This window comes from Chenopodium quinoa, unplaced genomic scaffold, assembly GCF_001683475.1.
Source record: "Chenopodium quinoa cultivar QQ74 unplaced genomic scaffold, ASM168347v1, whole genome shotgun sequence".
NCBI classification, from domain to species: Eukaryota; Viridiplantae; Streptophyta; class Magnoliopsida; order Caryophyllales; family Amaranthaceae; genus Chenopodium; species Chenopodium quinoa.
Genome location: NW_018744367.1, coordinates 1,100,476 through 1,116,540, shown reverse-complemented (window position 1 = coordinate 1,116,540; position 16,065 = coordinate 1,100,476). Strand labels below are relative to the sequence as shown.

Sequence of the window (16,065 nt, the reverse complement as noted above, 5' to 3'; positions counted from 1 at the left end):
CTTGTTTTAAAATAATATTAAAGTCTTTCCTAAAATAGAAATACAAATTTTAGATAGAAGCCTAAAATAAAGTGTAAATTTAACTTGTTTCAAATTGATGGTTATTCTTTTCTCTTTTGAATGTTTCAAAATAATGATTATATTTTATCTTTCTCAATTTTGAAGCATTTGGTACACAATTTTTTTACCCTTTTAATTTATCCTTGTTTTTCTAAATCTACTCCTTTTATTTTTTTTCCTAACTATTGTTTAATTTAAAATTCTGATTCTTGCATTTCCCTATCATACTTCCCCAATTATTTTCTTAATTTCGATGACCATTTTCTTGGCCATTGAACATAAAGGCAATACATGAGATATTGAGAACTCCTAAAATTGGATCCGTGACTCCTTTGGGAGTAAAACATAGAATTTATTCGAACAATAGGAGAATCATAGAGATTTAACCCCCCCCCCCCTAATCCAAGGGTTAAATGGTCATTTGACCTTTTTTGGTGTCGATCGACAACAATGAATGAGGGGGTGGAAACTGTTACATGCTGGTTCATCACACAAGCTGAAGAACTAAAAAAAGCAGATACAGACGTACATTTATAAAATCTAATCTGCAAGCTTCGAGAGAAAGCAGTGATACTACCATCAAGGATAAATGATCTACGACTCTACAGTCCTCGTATCGAATAGTATCAACTACCAATCTTACATTGTAAGGTTGAATCATTGAGCAAGGGGCAAAGGCTGCACATTGTTAGTTTCAGCTATCAAAATCTAAACCAATTGCATATAGATGTATAAGCCAACTGATCATTTATCAGACATATGGCATACCGATTTCTCTACCTCTATTCATCTTACTATCATTTGGCAACTTAAACAACTAGCAATGCGGTCCTATGTATACACTGAGATTCAAAAGAAAAGATTTCCACCAAAGACTTCTCCAATACACAAGGGGGTTTACCTGGATAGGTAATCAACCCAGTTACAACTCCATCGCTATGATCAAAAGATTGAACTAGCTTCCAAAAATGAACAGTTCACAGTTCAGAAAATAGCGACTGTGTCCATTACCTGCTATGACCCATAAGATGCTGCTGAGGCTGAAAGCTTGCGAGATCCAGGAGTGCTATCATACGTTCCCACTGGCTTGTTTGATAGGCGACGTTTGTAGCGTTTTAAGACGGAAGCCAGATTTTCTTTCCCTTTGGGAAGGCAACATCCCCTGCTGCAGTGCCAGACCGGCCCTTCCGACATGAAATTGCGATCTCAACATCCTTGATTACTTCTAGAAGCATTGCTGAAGTTGTAACCTTTCCCCTGCTTACTGGTCTGGATGCCGGGGGTAACATACCATTTGAAACAGGTGGACTTGATCTCATCTGATATGTGGCTGGTATTTGAAGGCAAAAGCATGGAGACATTGGAGACCGAGGTTTGAAGAAAGCCACATCAACAACACCCTGACATAAAGGTAAAATTAGGCATTGTTAAAATTTTATTACATGTAATTATCTGAAAGGATGTACATGAGCCTCCTTTGTCCACACCCCAACACATTGCACAAAGCCAATATGGACTTGTGACCAATAACAAAAAGGAAAGGAGAGCATCCAGTTTACAAGCCTAAGCAGAATACCTCAGATAGTAGGTATACACAGACTCTGAACTTTTTTTTCTTATCCGTCTGAAATAAGAAATATGGTACCTAAATCAGGTTAACTAAACATAACCTTATTTGGGGTCAATAGGATAAAACTCATATTTCTGTGATTCTGTACATGGAGCCTAAAGTTCCAAGTGTATAAAAACCTTTATGTGCATTAGCTAAACTTTTTAAGATAATACCATCACCTAATTGATTTGGGATTTGCTAACATTCAGACGGAAAAATTGATAAGATAAAAAACCCAAGTTATACAACCCCCAAATTTTAGGATGTGTTCCACATTGGTCCTGGTGACACAGGCAAATTCCCTTTCCATCTGTATCTTTTATCTGCTCACATACTGGCCCATCGGCACCCTTCACTAGTCACCACCAACACCTTCCAGCTTTCTTCCCCAGCCCCCTTATGATAGCCACAACCTACCCAACCCACCACTACAATTCTACAATGTTAACCCAACCTCAAAATCAAGTAGAAATCTAGAATAACCAAAGGACAATCTGGAGAATAATCTCACATGCACAAAATACCCAAAAACCAGGCAAAAATCCAGAAAATATATCAGTTAATTCATTTTTTATTTAAACAGTGTGCATTCATGCATGATTTTCTAGCTCTCACTACAATGATTTCATGATAACGATCAATCATTTTAAATTAACTATCAACGTTCAAGGCGTTAAATGTTAAAGAAAAATCATATTGATTCAATCAATTTTTATCTAATTGCCCTACTTGCTAATATTACCAGATTATCAAACTCCATGTTCTTCCATCTCTTGCAATTAAAACCAACCTTGGCCCCTATTCAACCCTAAATACAACCACAGGAAACCAACACCCATTTCGAAGGTCAGGGGTCAAGACCCAACCAATCTTTAAGCAACACCAACCTTCCCTCATCCCACCAACACCAAATTCAAAATCATAATTCCATTTTTCCAGAGATGGAGGAGAGAGGCGATGAAATTGTCAAATAATAGGTAGGTGATTAGGAGAGGTGACAGATGGAATTTATCAGATAAGAAATAACACCGCCATCCCAGCAGTAAGGAGGAAGGGAGGAAGCAATGCATGATAAAGAGGAGGAGAGAGCTCTGCAGCAGCCAAAAGCGACAACAGGACAAGTAGCAGGCTTGGCAAACTTAAAGCAGAGAAAGACAAGGCATACATGTATTACAGGAGAGAGCAAGGAATGAAGTGAGAGGAGGGAGGTAAAGAGGAGAGAGGAAAAGAAGATAAGACAACTAATACATACGTCAAATTAGGAAAGGACGTTCTATGTGGCATTTTGACTTATTTTTACCCAAGGGTTACATTCAGTTGGAAAACAGAATTGAAATAAACTAAAACTAGGGATTATTAATAAATAGAACACTTAGGACAAGTATGGGAAGACAACCCAAACTTGGGGTGTCTTATCATTTCATCCTATTCAGATAGTGTACCCTTGATTTTACAATGCTGACTTCCTTTTAGTGATATAACAAGGCTCAAAGGCTTTACAGGTGAAAAAAAATGTGCCCTACTGTTTCTGCTGCAGCATATAATTTTTGAACACCTACAGACTTCTTACATAAGTCCAGTGGGGCTTTGTGGCAAAAGATACTGTGTTGATTAGTCTTCTTGTTTATTACATGAATGACATGACTAGAGAGAAATAACATTATGCTATTTGACCAAGTGAGTAGATATGTTTAGATTAGCTTTGTTTATTATTATACTATTTGTGACAGACATGTTTATAGCTCTCTTAAGGCTCATGTGCATAAGTCTTAAAAAAAATTCCTTTCTCAGACATTAATCAAGATTGGAGTGCAGCTAATCTGTTTCCTTAGACTAGAAATGACTGTCAGTCTCCTCTCTCTAACTCCCTCCATCAATGAAAATATATCTATATCCAACAAATAGGTTCCATTCTATCAATGCATATAATTTTTGCAAATTTGGCACCCAAATCCACCAAGCTAAGCAAGATCTCAAATCATGACACCAAAATCATGATCAGACCAATAACAAAAATGGAAATAAATCCAATTGTGTCTATAATCATGATTGACAAGTTACAATAATAAATAGCAATTCGAGCACAATGAGATATCAGGATAATAATCTAAGTATTGAGGTAAAATTAGACGAGTTACCTGAAGACGGTTTAGAACATAAGTGTATTTGCCCCAAAGTTCAGGCCGGCTTTCCATGAGTGAAAGTTCTAGGATACGACGGATGCACCACACACCAAAGCTTACAACAAGATCTGCTTTCCAAACACAGCCCTCTCCACACTGTGGGACTGAAGAAATCATATTCGCAAAAATGTCATCACCCCTGATTGTAGCACCAGACTTCCTCTCAGAATACGGATACTGAGGGTCACCTGTGTGAGGTGATTGTTTAAAATCTTGAGACTCAACTTCATATACAAACCTTTCCCTCATAGCCACCCGATCAATGAGATCTTCGTCTACACCGTCATTTGACCTAAATAACCACTCAGATCCTTCCAGTTTCAGAAGCTTCAAAATGCAATGCCTCAAAGATTGCAGCAATTTGCTCTCCATCTCTGCAGCTGAAGGAGGCTCTGGAGTCATCATGGAAGGCTCATTATCAGCTGCCAGAGTTCCAAGATCAGTGAGCTTATTAGCCACACCAAACTGTTCAAAAGGCTGTTTAGACCAAAGAGAATTTGCATCAGCCCCTGAATTTAATCTCAATGACACAGAATCTCGATATGCCATAGTCGGAGAAAGCTCATCAAATGCCAGGGGGGGCACAGACCTCAATCTTGTACTTGAAAGTGAGGATGGATCATAAGAAGTCCGGCCAACTGATGATCCAAAACCCATAGAGGAGTTAGGATTGTCAAATCTTGTACTTCTATCTGATGCATATAAGTTCCGGAGAGGAACAGAAAGTCCAGAAATGTCCGGCAAACTGTGATATTTCTTGGTGCTGTTACTTTCAGAAAGTGCTGCAGAAGAAGGATCATAACGAAGGTTGTCAGATTGCAAGGCACTATTTCTTTGTACAGCAAGATTCTGAATCCTAGATGACTGAACAGAGTTAAATCCATTTGTATTTTGCCCTAAAGCAAAAGCAAGAGACTCTCTATAATTGTTGGGGGCCAAAGATGGGGATTTCTGAAGTGTATTCGCATAAGTACCAACCGCATAATCAGATCTTTCCTTGGCCAATCGATTAAGATAAGAGGCATATTGATAACCATGTACAGTTGCAGGCTGATGATCCGAAACATCAGAAGATGGAGGGAGGTGCAAACTCTGATAACGTCTTTCACCAGCATCAAGCATATTACGACTAGAACTCTGCCCATAGCTGTCCAAATACTGCATCTGTTTGGACCATAATGCAGCAGATGTTTTATTTGCATGTGCCCTATATGCTGACTCTATATTATTTTGAAGCTTCAATTGATTTTGAGCATCATATAAATTCATGTTTATTGGATTATCCGATACTCTGCCTCCCAAAGATTGAAACTGCATTCCATACTCTTTCCCGTACTCTTTTCCAGCAGAATCAGAACTTGATAGCGACAAGTGAGGCTTAGAGTTTAAGCCAAACACACTATCTAATTTCTTGGATTTTGCCTCTTGTGTGATTTGGCCATGGAAATCATAAAGCTGTCCCCAAAATTCATCAAGGGCTGCGGCCAATTGACGTCTTGCAGCACGACCCAACCCTGACAATCTTGAAAGACTACCAGCACTAGGCCCGCCATCATCATGTTTTCCACTAAGACTTCTAAATGATCCTGGTCCGTCTGCTGAGGCTGGTGGACCAACTCCAGGAATATCTTTAGAAGATTCCTCAGACTCCCAGGTATCCCCTTCATCATCCTTTTCAGGTGCTGTGTCACCCTCAATGCTCAAGATTTTCACAGCTGGATTAGCTCGTTCATTTTTCATAGGACTAGATGCCATACGTGAATCATCAGAAGGCTTAGTTACAGCACTGGAGATTGGCACTGATTCAACAGAGGCAGTTGATTGCACTGGTTCAGAATGGCATTTTGAAGAGACAACAGGAATATGTTCTCCCAAATTTTCTTCAACAGCAGTTGCATGAGGCTCCTGAACAGTATCCATAATTGTTTCGGGCAGACTAATGTCGTAATTAGGAGTTGGCATGTCTGGATGACTACAGAAGGAATTCTCCTGCAACGGCAAAGATTCTGGCTTATTAACATGTTCCTCGTCAAGAAACCTAGTTTCAATAACATCATTTTCCTCCCTCTCTGTATATGATTCAGGTAAAACTTGCTGACTGTCCCAGATCCAAGGCGAAGATTCCAATCGAGCAGTTGCGGATTTTAAAGGAGTGGCTGCCAGCCAAAGCATGAAACTAAGAGAGATGCAAGCAGTGACAAGGAGAAAAACATAAGCCATAGATGTCGCATTAATCCCCATACTCCAACGCAAATTACCAACCCAATCACTCTCACCAAATATCATCTCCACAACAAAAATAAGCTCTAAACCAAGCATTCCTATGAATGAAAGAAGGACAACAAACTCCAGAATAGGTGAAAGCTTGTTCAGACCCATAATAGGTCTAGATGAGGCAATTCGGAAAAGAGGTATCATAGAAGGTGGGAGCAGAAGAGCCACCATGACCTGGGTGCACATTAGCATATGGTACATTCCTTCAGCTCCTGACTGCCACAAACAAAACAGTACAGGCACAACAGCAAAAATTCTGATTGTAGCGCGATGAAGCCACTCAGGAAGATCCATGTTGAAGAAGTTGTGCAACATCGTTTCCCCACCTTCTCCACAAAACTCCCAGCTTGATGCCATGATTTGGTTGGCCAAAAACAAAAGCAAAAATGAGGCAAAGGGTATTAGAGGGTTCCTGTATGCCTGCATTAATTAATACAAGGACTTCAGTAAGCACGGATTTGTGTCAATAGAGAGATTAAAAAAAACACAAGAGACAAAGAAACCTGATCTAGAAGAGACATTGCGTCTGGATAGCTAAGCAAACCAAGGCCATTGCTGTAGAAGACATTAGCAGCTGAATTCATTAGCACATAATTCACTAAGAATATGCCACTGGAAACAGTGAGGCTAATGATAATATTATCCTGAGATCTTGAACCCTTCTGCACATAGACTGGCCCTTGATATCGCTGCAACAGAATACAGTCAGGAAAAAAAAAAAAAAAAAAAGAAACACAATATGGACAGTCTCCAAGGCCAAAGATAAAACAATACAACATCAGCATAATGTAGGGTACATACAATGACAATTAGAAATAAATTTCAACCAGGCATGCATTGGCATCATGAGCAAATTAATAGAAAGCAGAAGCAGTTAGTTGAAACACTCATCTTCTAATTACCCTCCTCGATATAACATATTAACATGGATGGCTTCATTCCTTAATTGTCCAATATTTTAAAGATTACACAAATCAATGATAAAGATTACGTTTTGACACCAATTTTCTACTTATAATATGATACAGAATATATTGCCTTCCAGAAGCTTACATTAGTGAAATAAATTAAGAAAGGTCAAATAGTAACTTAGTTTGGCATAGGTAGTGAGATGAAAGGGAAGTCCCTGTGTCTAATCAGTATACGAAAATCCCTAATTCTATCATGTATCATACACTCTGATCAAGGCAGTAGAGGAGCATGTATTTAGAAAAGTTCAACTATGTGCTTCAATTCCGTTTTTTTTTTTTTTTTTTCAATCACAACATTTCCCACTTAGGAAGTTGCCAAATGATAGCAACATTGCTCTGTTTGGCTAATGGTTCCTTCTACCTCTCTCCTCACCAAATGGGTCCATGAGTTTAGAAAAGTTCAACTATGTGCTTCAATTCCTTTTTTTTTTTTTTTTTTCAATCACAACATTTCCCATTTAGGAAGTTGCCAAATGATAGCAACATTGCTCTGTTTGGCTAATGGTTCCTTCTACCTCTCTCCTCACCAAATGGGTCCATGAGTGTCCATCACTCCATCATTTCCCATTCACGAAGTTGCCAAATGATAGCAACATTGCTCTGTTTGGCTAATGGTTCCTTCTACCTCTCTCCTCACCAAATGGGTCCATGAGTGTCCATCACTCCATCATTTCCCCATTTAGCAACATTGCAACTTTACTCTATTGGCTAACGGTTCACTCTACCTCTCGGTCCATCACTCCATCTTTCTATCTCTCTCTCTCTCTCTCTCTACCCTATCAACTTAGGAAATACTCTTACTTCGTATAATACAATATATTTCTAAATAATTCAGCTTAGGAAATAATTTTACTTCGTATAATACAATATATTTCTAAAAAGTTACCAAGTAATTTTATTATTGTACAATTAACAATAATAAAATTACTTGTACCTTTTTAAGTTCATAAGTTACAATGTTGTAATAAATGATTTTGGGAAAAATATAAAATAGATTAATCATTTCCAAGATAGATTTTAAATTATTTTTTATATGGATTAATTGTGAATTGTGTAGATAGCTGAAAAAGTAGTTGCATATTTTTAGGAGTAAAAACAGTATAGTATTTATTGTAAAATATTTTGCCAAGTAATTGGCTTAAAAAAAATTATTAAAAAATTTAAAAAAAAAAAAACCTCCAAGTAGCCATCTAAATGAGGTGTTTTAAGTTGCTTTCCGAATGGATTAATAAAATTGTGAATGATATAGATACACAAAAAGAGAGTTGCATACATTTTTTTAAGAGTAAAAAGTAGTATAGTAGTAATTGTAAACTATTTTTCCTAGCCAGTTGACTAAAAAAATCTTAGAAGCATTTGGGCGAGGTAAGAAGTGATTTGGGAGGTAAAAAAATTCTACTTTATTATAGACTATAGAGTTATTGAATGAGTGCAAATCTAACTCTTTTGCATTGTAAAAAGTCATCAGGAGTTCATTGATTATAAGGTAATATCTAACCCTACCTTCAAGATACGATTTTTTAATATGCCATCTTCCATTTGGTGGCATCATAAAGTCAGACACGTGATGAAAATGCATACAAGAAATACTAAATGACAGAAAAGTCAAAAAGTATTATATTGAATAGGTGAACACATTACCTGTACAATGGAAGAATGGAGATAAAAATTGTGCGGCATGACACTTGCTCCAAGTAAACTCATTAAAGAAAAGGCACTCTCACCGCTCAACTTCGATAGCAAACTATTCGAAGGTGCCGGTAACTCAGGAAGACTGAGTAGCATGCCAAGCACATAGCCAGCAAATGTTATTCCTGCCAAGCATACTACCAAGAACTTAACCTTGGAGCTTTCCTGAAATAAAGAAAGATTGACAACAGAAACACTATCAAAAATTTGAGCTCCACCCAGAAGGATGTGAAAGTAGAATAGCTCACCAACAGGGTGGAAAAAAGTGGATATAGCACAACATTCAGCGCAGTCAATAGGATGCAAGTGAATAAATCCAAGCCAAAAATCATGTTGAGCCCATGTGCAATTCCAATAATCTGGGAGGGAGAAGACAAGAACAAGTCGTAAACAATGCAGATCACGAAGAAGGGTCATGACGCCATAATCATATTTCACAACATGAAGGGAAGCTAACTTACCATAGTAAGATCCAAAGTAATGGCAGACAGCTCTGCTTGAATTCCCAGAAAAAAACATGTGAGCTTGTCATACTCTTCGCTGCAAATCTTCAGCATCATGGAAAAAAGGTAACATATCACGATCAATGACACGTATGCAAGAGTAAATTTGAAACAAGCAGTCAAATTAATGCAGGATTATGTTCCTTTTTTCCCCTTTTCTTTTATCCTTTATTTTCAAAAGATTCTGAATTAAAGCCCTAAAATTGAAGGGAAAGAAAAAAATAAAACATCCAAACTTAACATATCCCTTTAATCCATTCGACGGATAATAAAATAAATAAAATTTTAAAAAAGTTAACAAATTACAAATAAATAAGCAGATGTTGTGAGAAAAACTTGCAAAACAAACGAAACACCAAAATCGAAATCTTTTAACAATCAGGAAGACCAAAAAGTGCCATAAAAAGAGAACCACACAACATTGAAGCAAAAGGCTTCATATCAAATTATCAGCAAAAATACGTATAATTCCGGTTCGCCGCAAACAGCAAACGGTAAGGATAAAAATGCAGAACAGAATTAAAGTGGCCAAAAATTATACCTGAGCAAGATTTTTTCCACTGATCACAGTAATATGAGCACATAAATAATGACACAAAACTCCCATTAAGTTAAAGGCGAATGCAAACCACACAAGATCAACCCCGAAACGAGCACCGGTATCGATACAGGACGCCCATTTCCCAGGATCGATATACCCAATTGAGATAAGAAGCACCGGAGCCAGGAGCGGAAAAAGCCCGTTTGAAACGCCTCCTACTGCCATACGCTGTACATGTGAACTTCCCGCCTCCATTTTCGATTTTTCACAGACTAAAACACTGAAAATTTGAACATAAAATTCTAAGAAAAATCAACTAAACACTGCAACTATCATTTCCAGAAAAACTTAGAACAACCAAAAAGATCTGCTGTAACTCAATAAACTCACATTTGCAGAAGTCAACACAATTACCGATCATCTCCTTGGGACTTACAACTGAATCTTGTAAAAAAAAATTCTCAAATTAATTCAATCATTTCCAGCATAAAATATCACAATCAAATACTATACAAAACATAAATTTATAAAAAAAAAAATTATGAAAAAAATCAAATTTGGGGATTCCCAAAATCACAAATTCACCATAAAAACAAAAAGTTAAATCAGCATAAATGTAATCATACCTTGATTAAACTGATGAAACTCCAATTCCCAAAAAAGATTCAAACAAAAATCCTGATGAAATATATATCGATCTAATATTCTGAAAACCAATGTAAAAAACCAAAAACCAACGTTTAAACTATCAAATCGTTGATTAAAAAAGATCACCTCTACTGAATACTCTCACTCGAATCAGAATCAAATCGAGAACGAACTCGTGCGCGAACAAAATGACATGAATAAAACCGGCACAAAAATTATCCTCCCTTAATTCAATCTCCAAAAACTAAACTATATCAGAGTATCAAAATAAAATTGATTTTCTCAGTAATAAATTAATTAATTAGGGTTTTTGATTAAAAAAACTCAATCTGCTTCAGTTGAAGAGATGAAGTTGAGAAAGAGGAGAGAGAAAGAAGAAAAATGGAAGGTGTAAAAATGGTGGGAGTTTCAGAGACTAAGGATGAAGAAGAGGAGAGAGAAAGAGTGAAGGTTCCTTCAATGGAAGCGGGAAGAGAGAGAAAGAAAAGAGAGAGAAAATGTTAAGAGGAGGGAAAGAAATAATTATAATTATAAAACTATATAATAAAATAATAATAACCATAGTATTATAATGTTTTTAATAATAATAATAATGTTATTATAATAATATTGATATCAAATGAGATAATAGAGAGAGAAAGTGAGAGAGTCATGAGGAAGTCCAGGTAGAGTGAAAAAATCTTCTACTAGTTCTTGCATTGGTTCAAGGGTTGACTCGATACTTTCGCTTTCTTCCTATTTTTTATAAACTTTTTATTGATTTTTTTTAAAATTATTGATGTTAATTATTTTATTTATTACCTCGATTTTAGTAATTAAATGAGGTTGAGATCTTAATAATAGGGGTTATTTAGAGATAAGATTGTTTTTATAGAGTTTATATGAGGTCAATTTTACGTATGAAATCCGTGAATATTGGGGTTGAGTAATGGTGAAGTGATGTTTGGATGTTGGTTGATTAGGGTTTTGTGATTGATTTTATGGTTTGAGAGTTTTGTTTTTGACGAAACGCGGTTAAAGAAGACGAAGTTGAAGTGAAAAAGAAGGATCTTTTAAAAGAGGAAAACTGGTTGAGGGTTTTGCAGATGAAAGTATGAACTTCACCGGATGAAGCATAATCCGCCAAAATCGACTAATATCAACATCAAAGTAATATTAAATTTGAGATTTTTAACAACCTCAAAGTAATGTCTAAATGTTAAGTTACTACCAAAAAAAAAAAAGGTACCAGTTATAAACAAAATTAAAGCGTGCAACGCATGCAGGTCTGTATCAACTTTCAGTCACATGTCTGAATATGTGGAAACTTCTTTCAATACAAGATAGAAAATATTTCATTCCTTACTTAAACATAACCAAACATGCGATCAACATGTTTGCACCTAGTAATATTGTTAGTATATATGTTGGCAAATAGCGACAAAGGATCAACAATTGTTAAGCAACAATAAAGGCAATGCCGATAATAAATATTAATAATGAAGTTATCGCATACTAGGTACATGTTGATTTTTCAATTAGAAATTATAGAATATGTATGGAAACTATAATCTAAGGGCTTGTTTGGCATCGTTTTTCGATTTCATCAATTTTCTTTTTTTTTTAAACAAAAAATCAAAAACAATAAACAAGAAAAAGGTGTTTCCACTTTTTTATTGTCAGTTTTCAAAATTATCATGATTTTAATAAGTGTGACAAATTTTTAATTCATTATATGACATATATCATATGATTTTGAAAAACAAAAAATCAATAAACAGAAAACCACAGCGATGCCAAACAAACCCTAAAGTACATGATACTATTTTAGTTTTTAGGGAAATTCTCAACGGTGACCCCCAACTTCTACTACGCACCAACGGTAACCCCCTTTTTGGATTATACAAAATGACACTACTTATCTTTTTTCTCCTAATGATGACATTAATGATGGTGTTTTAACATAAATATCATTAATAAAGTTAACCATGGTTAACTTTTTTCCCCCAAAAGTCAGACAACGGGTTATAAAAACCCTTTCTCCCTTAATTCCCCCAACTTCCTCCATTGTTGTCATCTTCGTCATCCAATTTTACGCAGCCACCATGGGAAGAGCTCGAGCAATCAAGCTTCGCTACTGCTACTGCTCATTTAAGCGATTTCTAGACGTGCGTTTTTCTGACATACGCGCTCCAATCCAAACAGGCCCTACTACAAATGCAATAGTTGTCACTTTTTTGCATGGGTTCCTGAAGAAAATATTGTGAGGATTGTTGATGAGGTCAATGATAAAGGTTATTTCGATGGCTTTGGCAAGAAGATGATGAAGATTGCAATTAGGATGTTTTTAATTTGGTTTTTCTGTGCTTTAATTAAGTGAATGAATTTGTAAACCCTAGATTGATAATTTGGGGGAAATTAGTTGAAATTAGGGTTTCATGTAAGGGCAATTGGGATGTTTGTACTTAGTCCTTAACAATCTAGGTAGTTGAAGGATGTACTGATCATCCTAATTAAATAAAAATCAGGACTTTGTTCAAATTCAATTTCTTTTGTTTTGTTGCTCTATTATTCAACTGTATCAATGAACTATAATAAATCATGGCTGGACACAATATAAACATAAAGGAACAATACTTGGAGATTAAAACTTAAGCAATTGTTCACAATCCAAACTAATAATTCCCAAAAAAATCAGTTTCCAGTGCTATTTCCATAAGATGCCCTGTCCCCCCCAAAATACCCAAAATAAACTGATTCAAATACCCAAAAAAATCAGTTCCCAGTGCTATTTACTTATGCTAATTACAACCAACACATTCATCTACTAAGGCTGGGTTGAGAACCTAATTCCACTAAGCTTCCTCATTTTTGGAGCAGGCTGTGAATAAGACATGGGTTCTTTGCCTTTAGCCTTTGCAGAAGCTAAAGCAGCAGTGCCTTTATCCTTTGCAGCAGCAGAAGCAACATCAGCTTGCTTCCCTTTACCCTTTGTAGAGGCGGAAGCAGCAGCAACTTGTTTTGCAGTGGGGCCTCCTTTACATGTTGCTGAGTTGTGCCCATAGCATTGACAGTTGCTGCACTTAATGGTTTTGCTTCTCTTGCCCTTCCTTTCTTCATCTTCATCCCTTCTTCTCTCTCTACAAGGCCTGCCAACTCCTCTTTTCATGACAGGAGGTTCAATTTTAGGCATGTCAAAGTCTAGCCATTGATCACTATCAGGGATGGAGTTGATTCCACCAGCATATACACCTTTGTACCTTCTCATAGAGTACCATTCATGTACAAACTGTTTTGGATCAAGCCTTGCATGCAAGATGGCTCTCATGCCATGCCTGCAAGGAATTCCAAAAATCTACCATACCCCACATAGGCACCTTTTTTCAGCAAAACTGACAAGGAGCACTGATTTTCCATCAGTGACCTCATACCCATCGGCATTAGGGTATGCCTTGCAACACTTGGACTCTTGAGTTATCACTTTAAGTCTGGCCTTGATGCTTGGACATATATCATCATCTATCCAGTTTGCAGAAGCTTGCTTCCTAGTGCACATCCAGACCATTGTTGTTCTCCTAATTCCTAACATTAATCACCACAAATGTTAATGCTACATTCACCAATATAGACACATTATTACATGTACATAACAAATAATATGTTACCTTCTAACAAAGTCAGAACAGGTCTTGCTCTTTCCATACCCAATGTGGCATTAAAGCTTTCCACAAAGTTGCTTTTGTTTACATCACATTTGATAGCCTCATTGAATTTGTGCTTGGTCCACGCTGATTGGTCCCCAGCTTTAGACAACCATATTAAAGCAGCTGGATTGACCTTATGCAGCTGTTCCATGGCTTTCTTGAATGTGAACTCAGAATAAGCCCCACAAGCCCTCCAAAACAGGCTAAACATCAAAGGACCAGGGAATGGTTTCTTCCCATTCTTTACCAGGTGCTTGCAGCAATATCTTCTTCCAGCCTTTGGTCACAACTCAGTTAATGCAGCATCAATACCCTACACAAAAAAAGATAGATGTAAGACAAAGAAATGCTCAAGGAAGTTAACAAAGAAAATTGAGGCTAAGTTTCATACCTTCTGTCTGTCTAAAATAATACACCACTCATCACCTTTCTCACTGTCTTTGAGCAAGTTCTTCAAATGCCACATAAAGAACTTCCGATTATCTGTGTCCTCAACTGATACAATTGCCCAAGCAAAGGGGAATAGCTCATTATTTGCATCCAGTGCTACTGCAGATAACAGGACACCACCATAATTCCCCTTTAAGTGAGCCCTATCCACACCTATGAAGCTCCTACAGCCAGCTAGCAACCCATCTATACAGCCTTTGAATGATATGAAGATACTTAGGAACTGTAGAGGCCTATCAATATGATCTTGAGGTGTCCAAGCACAGAATGCAGAAGAACCTGGGTTTGTTGATCTCACCATTTCACAGTAGTCAGGAAGTTGGGCATATAAGATTTCACGACCCCCATTAATATCCCTCAGAGCCTTTAACCTCATCCTATATAGAGTACTTGTAGACATTTGTACTCCATATCTTTGCCAGAGTAACTGGTTCAATGATTTGGCAGGGATATCATTGTTGGCTCTTATATCCTCAAGCAACACTCTTGCAGCCCACTTGGTAGACACCATAGGATTCTTCACCTCTAAACCAGAACAAGTGTGCTCCATGTTCTGAATGGACTTGATTGTCCATGTGACACCATCAAGAAGCCTAGATGCATGCAGCCTCCACTCATTGTTACTTGCAGAACATTTAACTGTCCACCTCAAATTAGATGCCTTGAGCACAACTACAGAAAACCCACTTTGTATGCAGTAATCCCTCACAACATCTCTCAAATGTTGTTTATTTGTGAATAATTGCCATGGTTTAATGACAATTTTGCCAAACTCCTCATCATTGTACAACTCTCCATTTTTGTACAATTTTGCAAAGTAATCTTCAGCTTCATTGTCATTCTCCCACACAGGGCCTTCCCAAGAATCAAAGTTGTCAACAACTGGTCCTACATCATCTTCATCCATTTCTTCTTCATCTTCATTTTCCTGATCTACATTATCATCTTCCTAATCTTCAACTTCTTTAGAATCAAATTCACCACCATCCCCTTCATCACTCAAAATAGCTTCATCTTCACCCTAACTCACAGTAAGTTGGTTTGATGGCTCAGTTGCTTCATCAGAAATTGTTCTGATAATCAATCCCCTCTTCTTAGCTGTAGTCCTTGGAATTCTTTTACCAAATGTGTTAGATGTCTTCGAAGATTTAGAAGATGTCACTATCTCCCCAGAGGACCCTGAAGCTTGCCTTGTGATAACATTCATCTCAGACAGAGGTGGTGCAATCACATCTATCCTAGCTTATGTCTGACCCTCACTTTGGAACCTTTTTCTTGGACTTCTTCTGAGTACCCAGACTAGTTTGACTTGTTCTATAGGTGGTAACCCCTAATTCTTTCCTCGTCTCTTCTTCTCTTCTTCTCTCTTCTCATACCTCTCCCTAGCCAACCTCTCAGCCTCAGTCTCTACTGCATTCTCCAGTTGCTTCCTATACCATGTCTTTAAGTCT

The 16,065-nt window shown here is 37.0% G+C and overlaps 2 protein-coding genes across 2 annotated transcripts; both read right to left on the bottom strand.

Moving 5' to 3' along the window:
* Window positions 1–601: 601 nt before the first annotated feature.
* On the bottom strand, window positions 602–10,985 carry LOC110696496 (ethylene-insensitive protein 2-like). Its single transcript, XM_021873790.1, is given in 10 exon segments — window positions 602–1,205; window positions 1,208–1,460; window positions 3,811–6,549; window positions 6,633–6,818; window positions 8,742–8,954; window positions 9,038–9,148; window positions 9,251–9,337; window positions 9,834–10,113; window positions 10,224–10,271; window positions 10,460–10,985. Coding segments are annotated over 8 exon segments (3,975 nt in total). The 5' UTR covers window positions 10,089–10,113; window positions 10,224–10,271; window positions 10,460–10,985; the 3' UTR covers window positions 602–1,074.
* A 2,302-nt stretch (window positions 10,986–13,287) lies between these two features.
* On the bottom strand, window positions 13,288–15,821 carry LOC110696431. The gene is made up of 5 exons (XM_021873717.1): window positions 15,645–15,821; window positions 14,556–15,563; window positions 14,126–14,441; window positions 13,838–14,042; window positions 13,288–13,795 (listed from the first exon to the last, which is right to left on the bottom strand). Exons 1-5 carry the CDS (start codon window positions 15,819–15,821, stop codon window positions 13,288–13,290), a joined length of 2,214 nt encoding a protein of 737 aa, XP_021729409.1.
* Between the last annotated feature and the right edge of the window lie 244 nt (window positions 15,822–16,065).